The 15,288-nt window shown below is 39.3% G+C and overlaps 1 protein-coding gene across 1 annotated transcript; it reads right to left on the minus strand.

Annotated features, from left to right (window-relative positions):
• Positions 1-1,255: 1,255 nt before the first annotated feature.
• Positions 1,256-5,376, minus strand: LOC149380734 (putative linoleate 9S-lipoxygenase 5). Its single transcript, XM_089630218.1, has 6 exons — positions 5,109-5,376; positions 3,910-4,196; positions 3,254-3,830; positions 3,101-3,186; positions 2,313-2,989; positions 1,256-2,196 (listed from the first exon to the last, which is right to left on the minus strand). Exons 1-6 carry the CDS (start codon positions 5,302-5,304, stop codon positions 1,443-1,445), a joined length of 2,577 nt encoding a protein of 858 aa, XP_089486344.1. The 5' UTR covers positions 5,305-5,376; the 3' UTR covers positions 1,256-1,442.
• Between the last annotated feature and the right edge of the window lie 9,912 nt (positions 5,377-15,288).

Consider the following 15,288-nt stretch of genomic DNA (forward strand, 5'->3'; position numbering starts at 1 on the left):
GACGAGACGTTCAACCGAGTTCAAAGCTTATTATCATGTTCAACACTCATCTTTAGTTTAACTTCTTTTGTTTTATTTTGTATAGGTTCATTTTTTTTGTATAGTCTTCTTTTGTTATTTGAGGACAAGTAACAGTTGAAGTTTAGGTGTATTTGATTAATGAGATTCATTTACACTTATCGTTATCTTTTAGACAAGAATTGAAGATTATTCTTAGGGATTTTGATGTATTTGGTAGTTTTTAGTGTATTTTCAGGTATAGAAGAGCGGGATAAGATTCTAGTGTGAAAATGAGCAAAATCGAAGCTTTTTGGAGCAAGTTAAGGCTTTTGGAAGTCTCGACTCAAAACTGGAAAAATTCAACAAAAAGTCAACGCACGGCGTTGACCATCCAATGCGACGTGCCTGGGTAAAGATTCCAGTTATTAATGTTTTCAATTCAATCAGAACAAAAAGTCAACGCACGGCGTTGACCATCCAATGCGACGTGCCTGGGTAAAGATTCCAGTTATTAATGTTTTCAATTCAATCAGAGACTTTATCTTTTTTTTTCAAAAAATTAGCTAAATAAACCACCGAAATCTAAGAATTGCTAGATAGCCAATTTTTTGTATTTTTTTTTGTAAATAGCCACCTCAACTTATTTACGACACTAAAAAAAGACAAAAATACCCAAAAACATTCTCGCATATCTTGAGTTTTTTTATTTTTTATTTTATTTTTTTCAGTGCCGTAAATAAGTTGAGATGGCTATTTACATAAAATTTACAAAAAGTTGACTATTATACAAAACGCTATAAGTCAAATGGTTATATAGCTAAAAAAACCCCTTTTTTTTTCTTAATTCTATTATTTTTTTGGTCAGAGTGTTTTTAGAGCAGTCGTACATATTCTAATATACACTTTGAAAATGAGCCACGAAAGAACGACCTATCATAATTTCGTCTCATCTTTTAAAACTAAAGTGGTACGAAAGTCACATATCGTTGACCAGTAATCTCTCCAAGCAGTTTAGACTAATTAGCACGAGAAAAATGATTTTTTTGTGCCATGGAATTTTTTGTCCGACAAATTAAAATACTCATAATCTCACATTTTACCGTTTTGACGCCTGGATGAAAGTTGAAAAAGGCATACTATCAGTCGCTTTTGTTTCTTGTCGCATGGTAGACCGTCATACTACATAGCTCAGAAGTTTCAAATTTGAACGCCCGAAAGGGAAAGAAAATAGAATATCATCCATATCTTACACAACTTTAGAACAGGAAAAAGCATTTGATTCTTTTATTATTAGCTACAATACCTTGCGTTACATGATTATGGAAGGAGCTCACAGCCTATAATTATTATTATTATTATCAATACAAAAGCCACGCCTTTGTATTCTACGAGCACAACTTTTATTAAAACATCACATTTAAGACAGAGAGAGTTAAGGTGAATCAGATGGAGATGCTGTTTGGGATGCCCTTGGCAGTGAGGCCTGGCTCGCTTGTTGGGCTGAGCAGAGTGTAGGGGAATTTGACCAGGCCGTTACGGTTCTTGAGGCTAGAATCATTGTTCCTCTTGAGGATGTTGTCCTGGACCACCGCGAGTCTCTTCCCAAACCGGTCGAAGGCTTGGATTGGGTCAGCATCGGTGGTCCAGTGTGCGCTGCTCCTCTGGCCGAGGTAGAGCTCGTCAGAGGAGTGCTTGGAGAGGATCTCGATGAGGGAGATCCCGAGGAGGGTCTGGAGCTCGGATGTGATGGTCTTCAGGAACGCGGCCTCTGGGTCGGACTCCAGCTCTGCGTACTCTGGCGTGCCCTTCTTGGGCATGAACCGCCGGCTCACGGTGGGACGGTTCGCCACGAACCCCGCGTAAGGGTACTGACTGAAGTTGACCGCCGCGTGGAGCGCCGAAGCCATCCACGCGATGGTCGTGACAGAGTCAACGAGCTCCTTGCGGCTCTGCAGCTTCGGCCACCACGGCTCGTCCTTCTTGTCGCCGTGCCCCACCTCTCGTACCTCCTTCCACCAAGCCTGGAGCTCGACGTCCCTTTGGACCGCCTCGTCGGTCTTGTAGTAGAAAGAGGTGTACTCATCCACCCAGGATTTGATGGCCGACCAGATCTCCAGCCCATCGACAGCGTACGGGTAGTCCGATATCACGAGACGGACGCCGTGCGGGGCAGTCGAGTCCTCCACTGCCATCCCCCTGCAAAAACGAAAACAAAAAGTGAGATTTATCAAGGTGAAAATCACAAATAAAAATCTAAATAAGCCAAAAATGAACTTTTTTAATTTTTCTTGCTGCACAAGAAGTGGGTGTACCGGTTGACAAGGTCTGTGGGGAGTGGTTGGTCGGTGAAGACCCAGCCCTTGTAGAGAACCGCTGACATCTCCATTGCGTATTTTTCGGGGAACACAGTGAGCTCGAGGATGCCTTTGGCGTTGATGAGAGCTTGCCTTGCGAGGGCGTTGATGTTCATGGTGTCTCGGAAGTGCGGGTACAGCAGCTTGTACATTGGGTGCACCGCGCTCAGATGCCTGTTGGACGCTATCACAAACGGCTCCAGGACTGCGTGGGTGTGCAGCCAATGACTGATGAGCTGGTGGACCCCGGAGTCGTTGACCGCCACATAGGCCTTTGCCAGCTGCCACACGGTGCCCTCGGGTCCCAACTCAGCGGGCGTGTAGACTTCTCCCACGGCGCCATATTGCTCTCCCCTGGGGTTCGGGAGGCTGAGCTCGATGGCCACGGGCTTGATGGTTCCGTCGTCTTTGAGGAACATGATGGTTCGGGTGGCGTAGACCTTCGAGCTGGTCGAGTTGATCCTCGTCAGATACGGCATGAGTGAGTCGTGGTGGTCCAGAATGAAGAGCTTGTTCTGGCACAGCGCCTCGGAGACGCTCATCCCGTCCAATCCCTTCTCGATGTCGCCCTCCGTGATCTTGCTGCTCTGGTTGCCGTACATGCTCGGGTCCAGCTGGCTTGTCGGTGGGAATTCCTGGCTCAACCACCGTTTAAATCAGAAAGCCTTCGGAAAAGGCTATATCAGCCAATGCCGACATAGAAATACTTGATTTAAATGACAAGGCGATAGAGGTATATTAAGTACCGTGAGGAGTTTGATGATGACAGGGTTGATTCCGGCCAGCATTTCTCGTCCGAACTCTTCATCGGTCCTCCACGCAGTCTTGGTCTCTGCATCACAACCAGCGTTGGTAAATACACATCAGGGAAATGCGAATAATCACGAGAGTGTTGTTACCTTTGATGACGCTGGGCATAGGGAATTTGAGGAACTGTCCGGCATCGATACGGAAGATTTGGTTGAGCATCTGGGACGGGACATTCTTGCGGATGAGATCCATGACCTCGGCCGGCAACTTGAAGCCTCGGCCATAAAGGTCGTAGATCTCCTGCATGCTGTCCCACTCCTCGGTGCCGTCCAGGATGCCCTCCAGTGCTGGCTTGATGGCCTGGCTCAGAGCGATCAGCCCATACGCCAGGAAGTCCGCCATCTTCAAGTGCCCGAACCGCTCGTCACGCGGCACGTACACGCTCAGACTGTTCAGGATGAACATGCGGCTCTCGCACGTGGGATCAGTCTTAGTGGGGGGTCTTCCGGTGCGTCCTCTGCGAGGGTAAGGGAACTCGGCCGAGCCTCCCAAGGTCTGGCGGGCCCAGTTAGAGCCTCTGTCGGGGTCGCCCAGGTCGTTGTAGAGGTCATAGTCGTAGACCCGGTCCCACTTCTGGCGCTCTCCGGTCCCATCGCCTCTCAGGTTCTCCAGCTCTTGCTGCCTGTAGTACACCATCGGTGCCGGGGTCTCGCTCGGAATGTAAGTCTGCACCAACAAAATCCCATCACCAGTAAATATCATTATAATATAAATATGTAAATATAGAGACATAGGGATGGGGTACCTTGTTGAGGAAGAAGATGCGTTCGTAGTCGTACTTTGCGAAAGGGTAGACCCAGGACTGGCAGTCAAAGTGCATTGTGCCTTGGCCTGGGTAGTCTTCGAGGGTGATGCTTTTCAGGAAGAACTCGTCCGTGTGGTGGTTGGTTACGATGATCGCCCCGGGAACTCCGACGGACTCTTCGTACTCAAAACTCACTTGAAAAGCCGATTCTCCGGGAGCCAATGTAAGCGTGGTGTTCCAGTTCTCTAGGTATGCTTTCTTTCCCACCTTCCCTTTCAGCGCGTTCTCTGAACGATACACGTTTCGAATTGCATGCAATGATACTCAATATTAACAATATACATCAAGATTGCATAAGCGAATACCATGGGTTATTGATATTATTTCACATATAGTTACGGGATTTTTTAAAGCGTCGTAGGTGCTAATAACACAAGGTTATTATTGAAAAAGATAATATTTTATCATATATAATTCATATTGGTCCCATTCATATACTAAGTAATCAGAACAATACACGTACGAAGTTTATTAATGGAAAAGAAATTATGTGATATATAATTCATATTAGTCCCATTCATATAATTGATGACAAAGATGATAGTTTTTGTTTATAGAAATAGCTGAAGAGGAATATTTCGCATTCCTAAGCTACGCTGTACACGTTATTGAACTGAGATACGTCGTTACTCGTCAGTATATACCCGACGAAATCTGAGATATCAAGGGTCATAAATAACGCAAAAACAATACGATACTCTATACTTATACTGGGTAAGAAAAGGACAAATTAACTCTTCATTTATAATTTCACATTTCATAGATTCTGTACTTTGACACGTAGAGAGTAGCATTTATATATTGTATGTATATATATATATATATATATATATAAATATATATAATTTATATATATATATATATATATATATTATGATAGTACATATATGGAACTAAATATATATGTCTTGACATTATTGTGGACCAAGGCAAAGAAAAATTCATTATTAACTTCTGAATGAGAACTTTGGTCCTTCCTTATTATATATTATCCCTACGGTATATCTTGCTGATAAAGTATTTTTGCGCATCTTGTAGTTAATAATACAAAGCACAGCTTCGACTAAAATATTATATATGGTAAAGCTTAACAAAAATGAATTATATCATGGTATTACTTAAGACAAAAGTAGTACTACCAGAGTCAGCATGAACAGCACTGACGAGTTGGAGAGACACTCCTTGGCCAAGAAACTCGGTGAGCCGGTCAAATACCGAGGCACCGAAGTCGTTGAAGTCGAGCACAGTGCTCTTCATCAGAATCACCGTCCCTTTGATCTTCGTTCCAGGCATGTTGATCGGTGACACAGCCTTACCAATCCCACCTTTGATCATATTTTATAAGAAGGAAAAACACAAAGAATATGAAAGAAATGTTTGAGAGAGAATAGAGAGAGCTGTGTGTTTTGATGTAAAGAATAGGAATGGTGAGACGATGATATTTATAGGGAAAAAAACGGTGGTCTCCCAATTATTCATCTTTACTGCACATGATATGGCCAGTTTTTTATTATTATCTTCTTTTTTTGGAACTGTAAACAAAGATAATGTGGTCACGATCCACTATTTAAAAATTATATATTTGCTTGGTAAGCGCGTAATAGAGAATCATCACATATTTACTTCTTAAACTATATTTTTCGTATTTTCAATTTGTTTTTAAGTTTTATGCTAGTTTGCAGAATTTAAGAACTTCTCTGTCTAAATCGACGGTCTGAGTAAAAATATCTACTCTCCATATACTTGAAACCTTTGAAATCTCTCCAAAATTTATAGTACTATCCTTTTAAAGTTTTCTTTCAAACCTTTGAATCTTACTCGTTAATTCTATCAAGGTTGAAATTAAATGAGTTTCTGATATGGTAGGGTCCCCTTATTTCATAAATGCTGATAGCCGACAACTGAATCACCACCTTGATCATCATTATTTTCTGTGAAAATATAACAACATAAACAAACAAACAAAAAAAATGTGTACTTTTAGGATGTATTTTTTTTTTTAAGACAGCTTTGCTGCAGTGGGGATTGAACTAACGACCTCTACACAGGAGGTGGTGTGGAATTACCAGTAAGCTATCCTAGGTACCACACTTTTAGGATGTATTGAATAGTGTAGCTTTCAGTTCCAATAGATGTTTAAAAATATCATGGTCATGTGGATTTTTAGGATGCATCATCGTCGCACTTCATTTTAACCATTAACAGGATAATTCATAGTCTCAAATGTAATACACTACAACAGATACCGGCCGCTACAAAAGTCGTGGCTATTGCCATATCAGCCGCGAGAACAGCCACGACAAATGTTGTGGTTGTTGCCAAGTAGTGGCTGTTATTTAGCCGGAAAAAGTCGCGTTTATTATCGCGGCTGTTCTCACGCCAAATTTTTTTCTAAATCTCTTCCTGCCTTCCTTCCTTCCCACCTTCTTTAATTGCCTCTCATTTTCCGAGCAAAGTAAAGTGATAACCTGAAGAGAGCACTTGAGGAAGAACATTCAATAACAATGCTTAAAGGCAAACATCTCCAATACAAATGTAATTGTACTGGTTTAACAAACTATTACCTAAAAATATGCCTTTGAAATACTGCATTACACACATTTTATAAGGCCTATAAACTTAAAAAATCATTCCACTGAAAGTATGATGGCTCAGAAAATTGTCTTTTCATACGTACACAATAATCATTCTAATTATTCTAATTTCAATCCTATTAACAACCTACTAATTAGTATAATTCCACTAATCCTAAGACACCTACAAAATGAGATAGAAATAAATAACACACATATATACACATATTCAAACAGGTTCAAACACATGCACATAGACACAGGTTCAAACACACATATTCAAACACACACACACACACACACGCATACGCATTAATCCACTCAGTCACATATACACTCACAAACACATATTCAAACAGACACACACTCGCGCGCGCGCACACACACACACACAGAGTCATACACACATACACAAACAAAAATATTCAAACACAGATATATGAAAATAATCAGAAAAGTGAAGGAAAAAAAAACTCAAATGAAAAGTGATGAACAATGAAACTAGGCATGATTATAATTTAATTAAAATAAAATGGTACCTTTCTATCAATGTTACAATGTTTTATGACAAGATCATGTCGGTGCCTTCTATTTCTCCGTGTATCGGTCCGGAACCACCCCAATCTCCAGCGAGGACGACGACGACATCTACAAAACAAAAACGACCAAAATAAACTCAAACAAAAAAACCTCAATTTCAGAAGAAGAAGAAAAAAAAACAAAAATCATTTAAAATAACAATCTATTTTTGGATTCAACTCATAAATCATGAATACAAACACGAAACCCGAAACCCCTTACACACACACTCACGCAGGAACTAACGCATTCATACAAAAACAAACAAACAAACAAACACACACACACACACACACACACACACACACACATAGACAAAGACACTCACGGAGATGAGACTTACCGTAATTCAATGAAGATTGGACTCGTCAATGTGGCTCGCCAAGAGAGCGTCGGAGAGATACATAAAACTCCAAAAACAAACAAATACTCGTCGGTTAAGAGATAAAGATTGAGAGATAGAGTGATGGAAACAAATATTCACCAGTTAAAGGACGGCGGGCCTATGGCGTCGAGTTTGACGGCTGACCTAAGCGGTGGGTAGAGTGCTTCGAGGTATTTGGGAGCGATATAAAAAAATCTAGGGATTTGGGGGTTAGGGATTTTGGGATGTTATGATCGAAATTTAATAACACCGAACAGCCCCAAAACACTGAACCAGATAGTTCGAGGTGTCATATATTGAGAAACAAACATGAACATAAGCTGAGTTCTGAATACCGACCAGAATAACGTAAAGCACGGAGATGCCCTCGGTAACAAAAGACTAGTCAAACCAATAAGCTTACGTTGGTCACGTAAACACCAATAACCAACTTAGTGACAAGCGGTTACTGAGAGCAATTACTTACCACTTACCAAGCGGTTATCACAAACGTTCATTTGATTAACTCACGTTCACATTGGACCCCTTCTATAAAAGCAACAGGCTGAGACAGGAAAAAGAGGAAGTTCTTCATTGTATTTTCGTTTGATTTGAATCCCTTAACATTTTCTTATTGTATTGAGATTCGTCTAATATAAGAACAGTCTGATCTTTATACTTAATATAGTAGATAGCGAATTCGGCATTTGTTGTATAATCATCAATGATACTGTAAAATGTTCAACAAAATCTTCATAGTCTTCAGTGTTCGCAAATTCTTCAAATTCTTCACTGTTGTCACTTCTGTGTCCATCATCTCCGTCACCATTGTCTTCATCACCTCTGTCACTGTTTGGTTCATCATTTTTGTCGTTGTTTTGATAATCATCTCTATCACGCATGTACACTTTATCACCCTTATACAACTCATCTTCGATACCATTGTGTTGATGGATGATAGGAACATATTTTGTCGGTTGTTGATGATATGAATATTGTGTCGATCGTTGATAATCTTATTATTTCGTCTCTTGTTGAGTTCAACGCGAGTCAATTCTCCATTCATCATATTTTTCCCTTTATCAACTCATCGATTTATTAACTATAGTCTGTTTGAAACATTCATTCTTCCTTGTCCGTTTGAAACTCTATGATAAACTATAGTCTTTAGTCCATAAACAAACCTAACGACATATGAAGAGACAAATGTAGATTTGCATGAACAAACTCTTCATGGTTTGCTTAAAACAGTATATTCGCAATCTAAGGGTCAAAGGACTATTGATCCCAGTATGATTGTTAGAAGAATCTATGATGCCTGGTTATGAGACATTGAGAGTTGAAGACTTTATAGTTCTTCTAGGTATCTTATGAAGGTACTGAATTGACCACTGCGTTTCTAGGGACAGAATAAGAACAAGTCATTTAACCTCTTATGTCTCAAAGTCACTACGTATGAATTGCATCGTACTTACCTCAATCCTGAAATAAGACATGTCATTTCTTAGCTTACGCATTCTCATTTGAGAAAGTCAAAGTTCTAGATTCACTATGTGATATAGACAATACCTATTGGTGAAGTACTAAGTTATGAAGATGTCATGAGTAACTTTGTGAAGATCTCATAGATATGGAATTCATGTACAAGATTGCTGAAATGCAATGTATATCACCTCATGCTTTGTGCCTTGGAATGTGAATAAATGAACTGACCAGTGTCCAAATTGAGTCATGACTCTTTTGGATGAATCAATGTGACTTGTTAGCTCATTGTCAATACATTGCTTCTAACTTATTCACAAGCGACAAAGGAGTTGAGGAAATAACAGCTAGAATGGTAAAACGGTAATTTTGTAAATCCCATCTAGCTGATGATATTCATGAAGGGTAAACATAGATAATATTCAGTGGATCCACTCATCACAATTAATTTGAATTCTTGAGTAGAAAGTAAATTCATTTGAACTGAGAGATTCTCAGAGTCAACTCTTTAGTGGAGTCAGTTGACATTAAGCTAAACATGAAAAAGGTTTGTGAACTTTTGAGTCCAAGTATGTTAGCTCAAGCTTTGTTCATTTGGATCCATGAGGTCACTATCACAAGTCATTTCGAGTAGAATTAGTTAAACTAGAAGCTAAGTCAAAACAAGAACTAGACAAGTTTTACGAAAATTTTCTAAATGGTATTTTTGTCTTTTTGGACATGTGATGAAATGGATGTCAATAAATAAGTTTTTTGACATTGTCATATGATGACAAACAACTTAAACCACTCGGTCACATTAAGAATGTTGGACCTTTATGATTAATTTCATTTCATAGAATTTTACTTGAAAAATTCGTAATGGGCTTTTTTTATGTTGTCATGAACAAATGAAGAAAAATCTAGAAGCACCTTCTAGAAGGTGTTGCACGTCCTACAAAGCAAGAGAAAGAGAGTTTATTTTATGCATTAATGTATGAATCAAGGTTCAAAATGCCGTTTTCGATCACTACTACAAATAAGCCTTTCTGGTGCGGAGGGGCATTAGGTGCGACAAGTCGCACCTAAAAGTCGCACCTAATTGGGCATCAGGTGCGACTTGTCGCACCCAAAGGGCTCCAGAAAAGAAAAAAATTTCGCTGATTTTAAGTGGTATTGGGTGCGACTAGTCGCACCCAATAGTTTTGAAAACGTCGCACCCAATAGTTTTGAAAACTTTCAGGTGCGACAAGTCGCACCTGAAAGTCCAAAAAAAATTCGGCGCTCAACTTCTCCCCCTCATTTTTTTCATTTCTCTGACGTGGAATTAATTTTTAAGTGTTTTTTTTTACTATCAGGTGCGACGATAGTTTTTTTAGGTGCGACTAGTCGCACCTATTTGAGTATCAGGTGCGACATGTCGCACCTGATTACTAGGGTTAGTTTATAAACTCAGCTTCGTCTTCTTCACTTCTCCAGCCTCTTTCTCTCTCTCAAACTCCGACTCTCCCTCCCTCTGCGAGCCACCACCAAATATCTCACTCCCTCTCTCTTCTCCAAGCCACCACCATCCCTCCCTCTCTCTTCTCCGAGCCACCGCGCTGCTCGAGTCTTTCGAGCCACCACGCTGCTCGTCCGAGTTTTTCCAGCCTTCTCCGACGTCCAAGTCCGCGCGCCGATCGTCCTCAGACCGGTCTTCTTCTCTCTCTCCTGTGCCGAGCGCTGGACACTGCGCGTGCGCGCGCCTCCGCTGGTTCGCGCGACCAGCCACCGCCACCGCTCCCTTTCTCTCTCTCTCTCGCCTGGTTCTCCCTGCCCCGCGCCACCTCAGCGTGCGCCCCTGACGCGAGCACTGCGCGAGGCCTCGACCTGAGCTCTACATGGCTCGACGAGCCTCCGAGCCTCATTCCCGAGCCCCGGCACCTGCAACGAGCCGTGCTCCGTCTCCGAAGACGAGCTGAGAACCGAAAGAGGTATGATTTCTCGTCACCTCTGTTGAACGCTCATGGGTTGGGTTTAGATATTTGGTCTGGCTCGTTGCTCGTGTGGCTGAGAATTTTGATTTGGGGATTTTGATTGTAATTGTATGCTTAGGTTAATGGTTTAATATGCTTAGGTTAAGAAAAAAAAACTTTAGTATGCTTAAGTGGTTTGTATGCTTAATTGTAATTGTATGTAATTGAAATTAAATGGTTTAGTATGCTTAGGTTAATGGTTTAGTATGCTTAGTTGATCTTTGGACCCGATTATTGATGTTGAGGACTTGAAATTGGTGATTGGTTTCGGATTTCTTGGTTGTGGTTTGAATTTGGCCGAATTTTTGAAAAAGAAAAACTGTTTGAACTGCCTCTGTAAATCGACGTGGACATACCGATATGATCTGAGTTCTTATTTTTGGATATTTTTCATGGATAGTAGACTGTATGAGCTTTCTAAAATGACCAAGAACATGTAAATCCATTGAGTATTGAATGAGTTATGAATTTCCAAAGTTTGTGTTTCGCAGCAGTAAAACGGGATTTCCAGAATTGTAACAGTGAATTACGGGCTGTTTTTGAGATAGCTATTCTTGTCGTATATATGCTTGTAATATCTCGTTAGAAAGCTACATGAGTCTACTTTCATTTGCCGCTAAAATCAATCAATTTCAAATTTTGTAGCTCGAGTTATGATGGCTTAAGCGCTAGTGGGTCAGGCTGTCGGAAATTCTTTTGACTTGTTTATGTTTGTCGAGCGTTCGATTCTTGTGAGACCGACGCCGCAAAATCCGAGCAGTAAGAAGGAGTGAGGGTCCGTGTTTGCTGATTCCACTCTTGTATATGAGCTCAAGTTTACATGTAAGTAAAATCAATTAAGCAATTTTTATTTTGTTTATTACTTAAAAGTGATTTTTTTTTTTCTCTTTTATGTGCTTAAGTAACCTTAAATTCATTTATATTCTTTAAATGCCCAGTTTTTGAGAGACGGAGAGAAGTACGTTGAAGAGGTGAAATTGAGAGTTTTGCTTGTTAGCCCTCCAAATTCACCGGTGATATCACCGAAAGACGGAGAATCAAAACAAGAACAATGCCATGAAACTTCAATCCATAAGAATGATAGTCAAGTAACGAGTGGACTTGAAAAAGTAACACCACATCTTAAGGTACTTATATATTTCATATCTATAATTTTTGTTTCCAAAAGTGTGACACAAGGACTAAAAAAAATTAGAAAAAAAAATTAAAAAACAATTCTCATTGAACGTTAACTCGCGAAACAAGGTGTCACTTGAAGTTCCAAACGTATCAACAATGTGTAAGCATTATTTTGAAAAACTATCCAAATGATTTTATTTGACATCATGATTTAGTGTTTATAACATTTGTAGGTTGTTTTTTTAATTTACTGTATTAGTGCTGCTTGTATTTAGTACTTTCTCATACAAGCAGCACTAATACAATTATCAAGCTATCAATTCGTAAAGTATTTTGTTTCAGCAGGTTTTGTTATAAAGAGGCGTTGGACCCAAAGAAGGTGAAAGGGAAGGTGGTATTTTGCCAGCAAGGGAATCCGGGCACGGACGCGGCGATCAAAGAGATCGGAGGAGTTGGGACCATTCTTCAAAGCTATCAATATCTCGATATCTTTTGTTTTAATTTACTGTATTAGTGCTGCTTGTTTATTTGTAGGTTGACATCATGATTTTTTTTTTAGAGTTTAGGTTGTTAGGCCGGCCCGTGTGTTTAGACTTTTGTTTTTTTTAGAGTTTAGGTTGTTGGGGGAGCCTAATCAACATATTTTCTTTTAAAATTATATGCATTATTTATTTTTTTGGCTGGAATTATGTTTTGATTAAATCTTGGCTGATTTTTTTTTTCAAAAACGAAATAAGAAATGAAGTCACTTTTAAAAAAACTGACATCCAAAAAATTGCTCTTTTAAAAGATTTGACGTCGCTTTTTAAAAAAGCGACGTCTAAACCACTGTTTGATGTTTTGGTGGGAAGACTATTGGGTGCGACATGTCGCACCCAAAAGTCAAATTCCCGCTTTATTCTTGATTTCCCACGGAAAAATAGGTCCGACTTCAGGTGCGATAAGTCGCACCCAATAGTGTCGCACCTAATAGTATATATTATTGGGTGCGACATGTCGCACCCAATAGTATTAGCTGCGGACTATTAGGTGTGACTTAGTCGCACCTAAAGTCGCACCCGATAGGACTATAGGGTGCGACTTTGTGGGCATCAAGTGCGACTTTTGTCGCACCTGATGCCCATATTTGTAGTAGTGGATGCCCTTTCGAGCCTCCGGATTTACGGAAAGTGGACATGCCGACGGAAAATCATACGGAAACAATGTTAAAAAAGGCAACTGATATGCCATTTTCAAATGCCGTTTTCTATGGAAAACCGATATGCCGATGGAAAATCGAACGGAAATAATGTTGCAAAATAAACTGATTCATAGATAATTGTAAATATAATCCAAATTTAAAACACTAAAAATCATACATATAAAAAATAGATGTTTCACACTTAAAATCACAGCACAAAATGTATAAAAAAAAAGAATAATAGGTGTAAATACTAAACATTGAAAACCATCATCAAATAAATTTGTTCCACATGCATACAGCTAAAATATAAAATGAAATGCATCGATAAAATTTTGGTGGACGGTTGTAAATGAACTTCGTGATTTTTTTGAAATTTTTAACCACTTTGGCGACGGGGATTGACCGAGATACTGATAGAGATTTTATAACATAATATAATAAAATCTATAATATATTGAATTTAAAATTTAAAGTTGTTTTTTCTTAAGATTTTTAGCAGATGTTTTCTCATAATATTAATTCTTGACTTTTAAATTCATATTCCATGCTCATTATGAATTTATGAGTCATTGACTATATATATATATATATATATATATATATATATATATATATATATATATATAAATTACGTGTATTGGGAGATGGAACTTGGAGCATTCAGATCCAAAACACATTAATTGGGCATGTATTAATTATATATTTGTGGTAAGACGTTTGGACACCGAAACAAAAGAATATATTAATCAAATATGTGTCTTTCTCACCTTTTCATTTTCTCTCACCCTTTCATCTCCTCTGCCTTGGAATTAAAATAAAAAATAAAAAATTATTTGGGTTCTTCGTCTTCTTCACAGGTTCGATATTTTCAGGCCAATTTTATAAATTATTGGATGTTTTCCATTGATTCCTTATCAACTTTCTCTTTCTTCTATTTTTTGAAATTTATGTGTGGAATTGATACAGAGAACCATCTCTCTCTGTCTCTTACTTAAACTAAGATCGTCAAATCGGGGTGGTGGTCCTTGTCGGCGGTGGTTGCTAGTCGTCGCTGCGGCGGCATTGAAAACCCTAAATACTCAGAGACCGGTCGTTTTTGTACCAAACAATTTTTCTTTTCACCGAATATCGAACGACATTTAATGACGAAACGTCAAACTGTGTCTTCGTCGGCCGTTTTGTCTCCGGCAGCGACGCCGCCGGCGAAATTCGCCGTTTCTTGCCGGCATTTAAAACCCTGGTATGAATATACTTGCCAATAGAAAAAAGAGGAGACAAATTTCCTCTAGAAGGAAATTGGTAAGGGAGAAGAAATCAAAAGAGGAAACAAATTTGCTTCTAGAAGCATAGTCTTGCACGTCCAAATGAGAAAGGGGAAACAAAGGATTTGCTCATGAATATGTGATATTTAATAGGGAAAATGAAACTACTTTTGAAGGTAATCCTTCTCCTATAAATAGAGCCCTCCCCTCATTCCTCTCATTTTCTCATCCCACACAATTTAGAGATTGAGAGCTTCTCTCTCTCTCTCTCTCCAACTTTTTTCGTTTTTGTTTTGGTACCTAGGTCCATATTTGACCTAGTGTTTTGTTTTTAGCTCTTCGACTCTAAGAATTGTTCTTGAGTCGTTGTGTTTAAAAGGCCCGCACACTTATCCCTTCTTACCATGAGTGATTTATGTGATAGAGACTTTCGTGGTTACTCGAGTTCTCGAAGAATGAAGAAAGACGAGCTGCGTGGGGAGACGAGCGATTCAACCTCTACAAGCTTCTCAACGATCAAGCTTCAATAAAGGTTAGTAAACGAGTAATGCTCTTAGATAGTTTTAATTTAAAAATAAACATGTGCTTGCTCTTTGTCTAGGTTAGTAAAAATCGTTTTACTTGTTTAAAGAAAATTTTTATTTTCCGCCGCATGCTAGAAGTGTTAAATCTTTTCTTAATCCTAGATCGATTCCAACACGACTCTCTTATAGACCTTATCCACTAACTCAATGTAGGTCATGTCTTTCGAAACTTAGATAGG

This window comes from Urtica dioica, chromosome 11 (assembly GCF_054948205.1).
Source record: "Urtica dioica subsp. dioica isolate 48M chromosome 11, U.dioica_male_clone48M_v1_H2, whole genome shotgun sequence".
Lineage (NCBI taxonomy): Eukaryota > Viridiplantae > Streptophyta > Magnoliopsida > Rosales > Urticaceae > Urtica > Urtica dioica.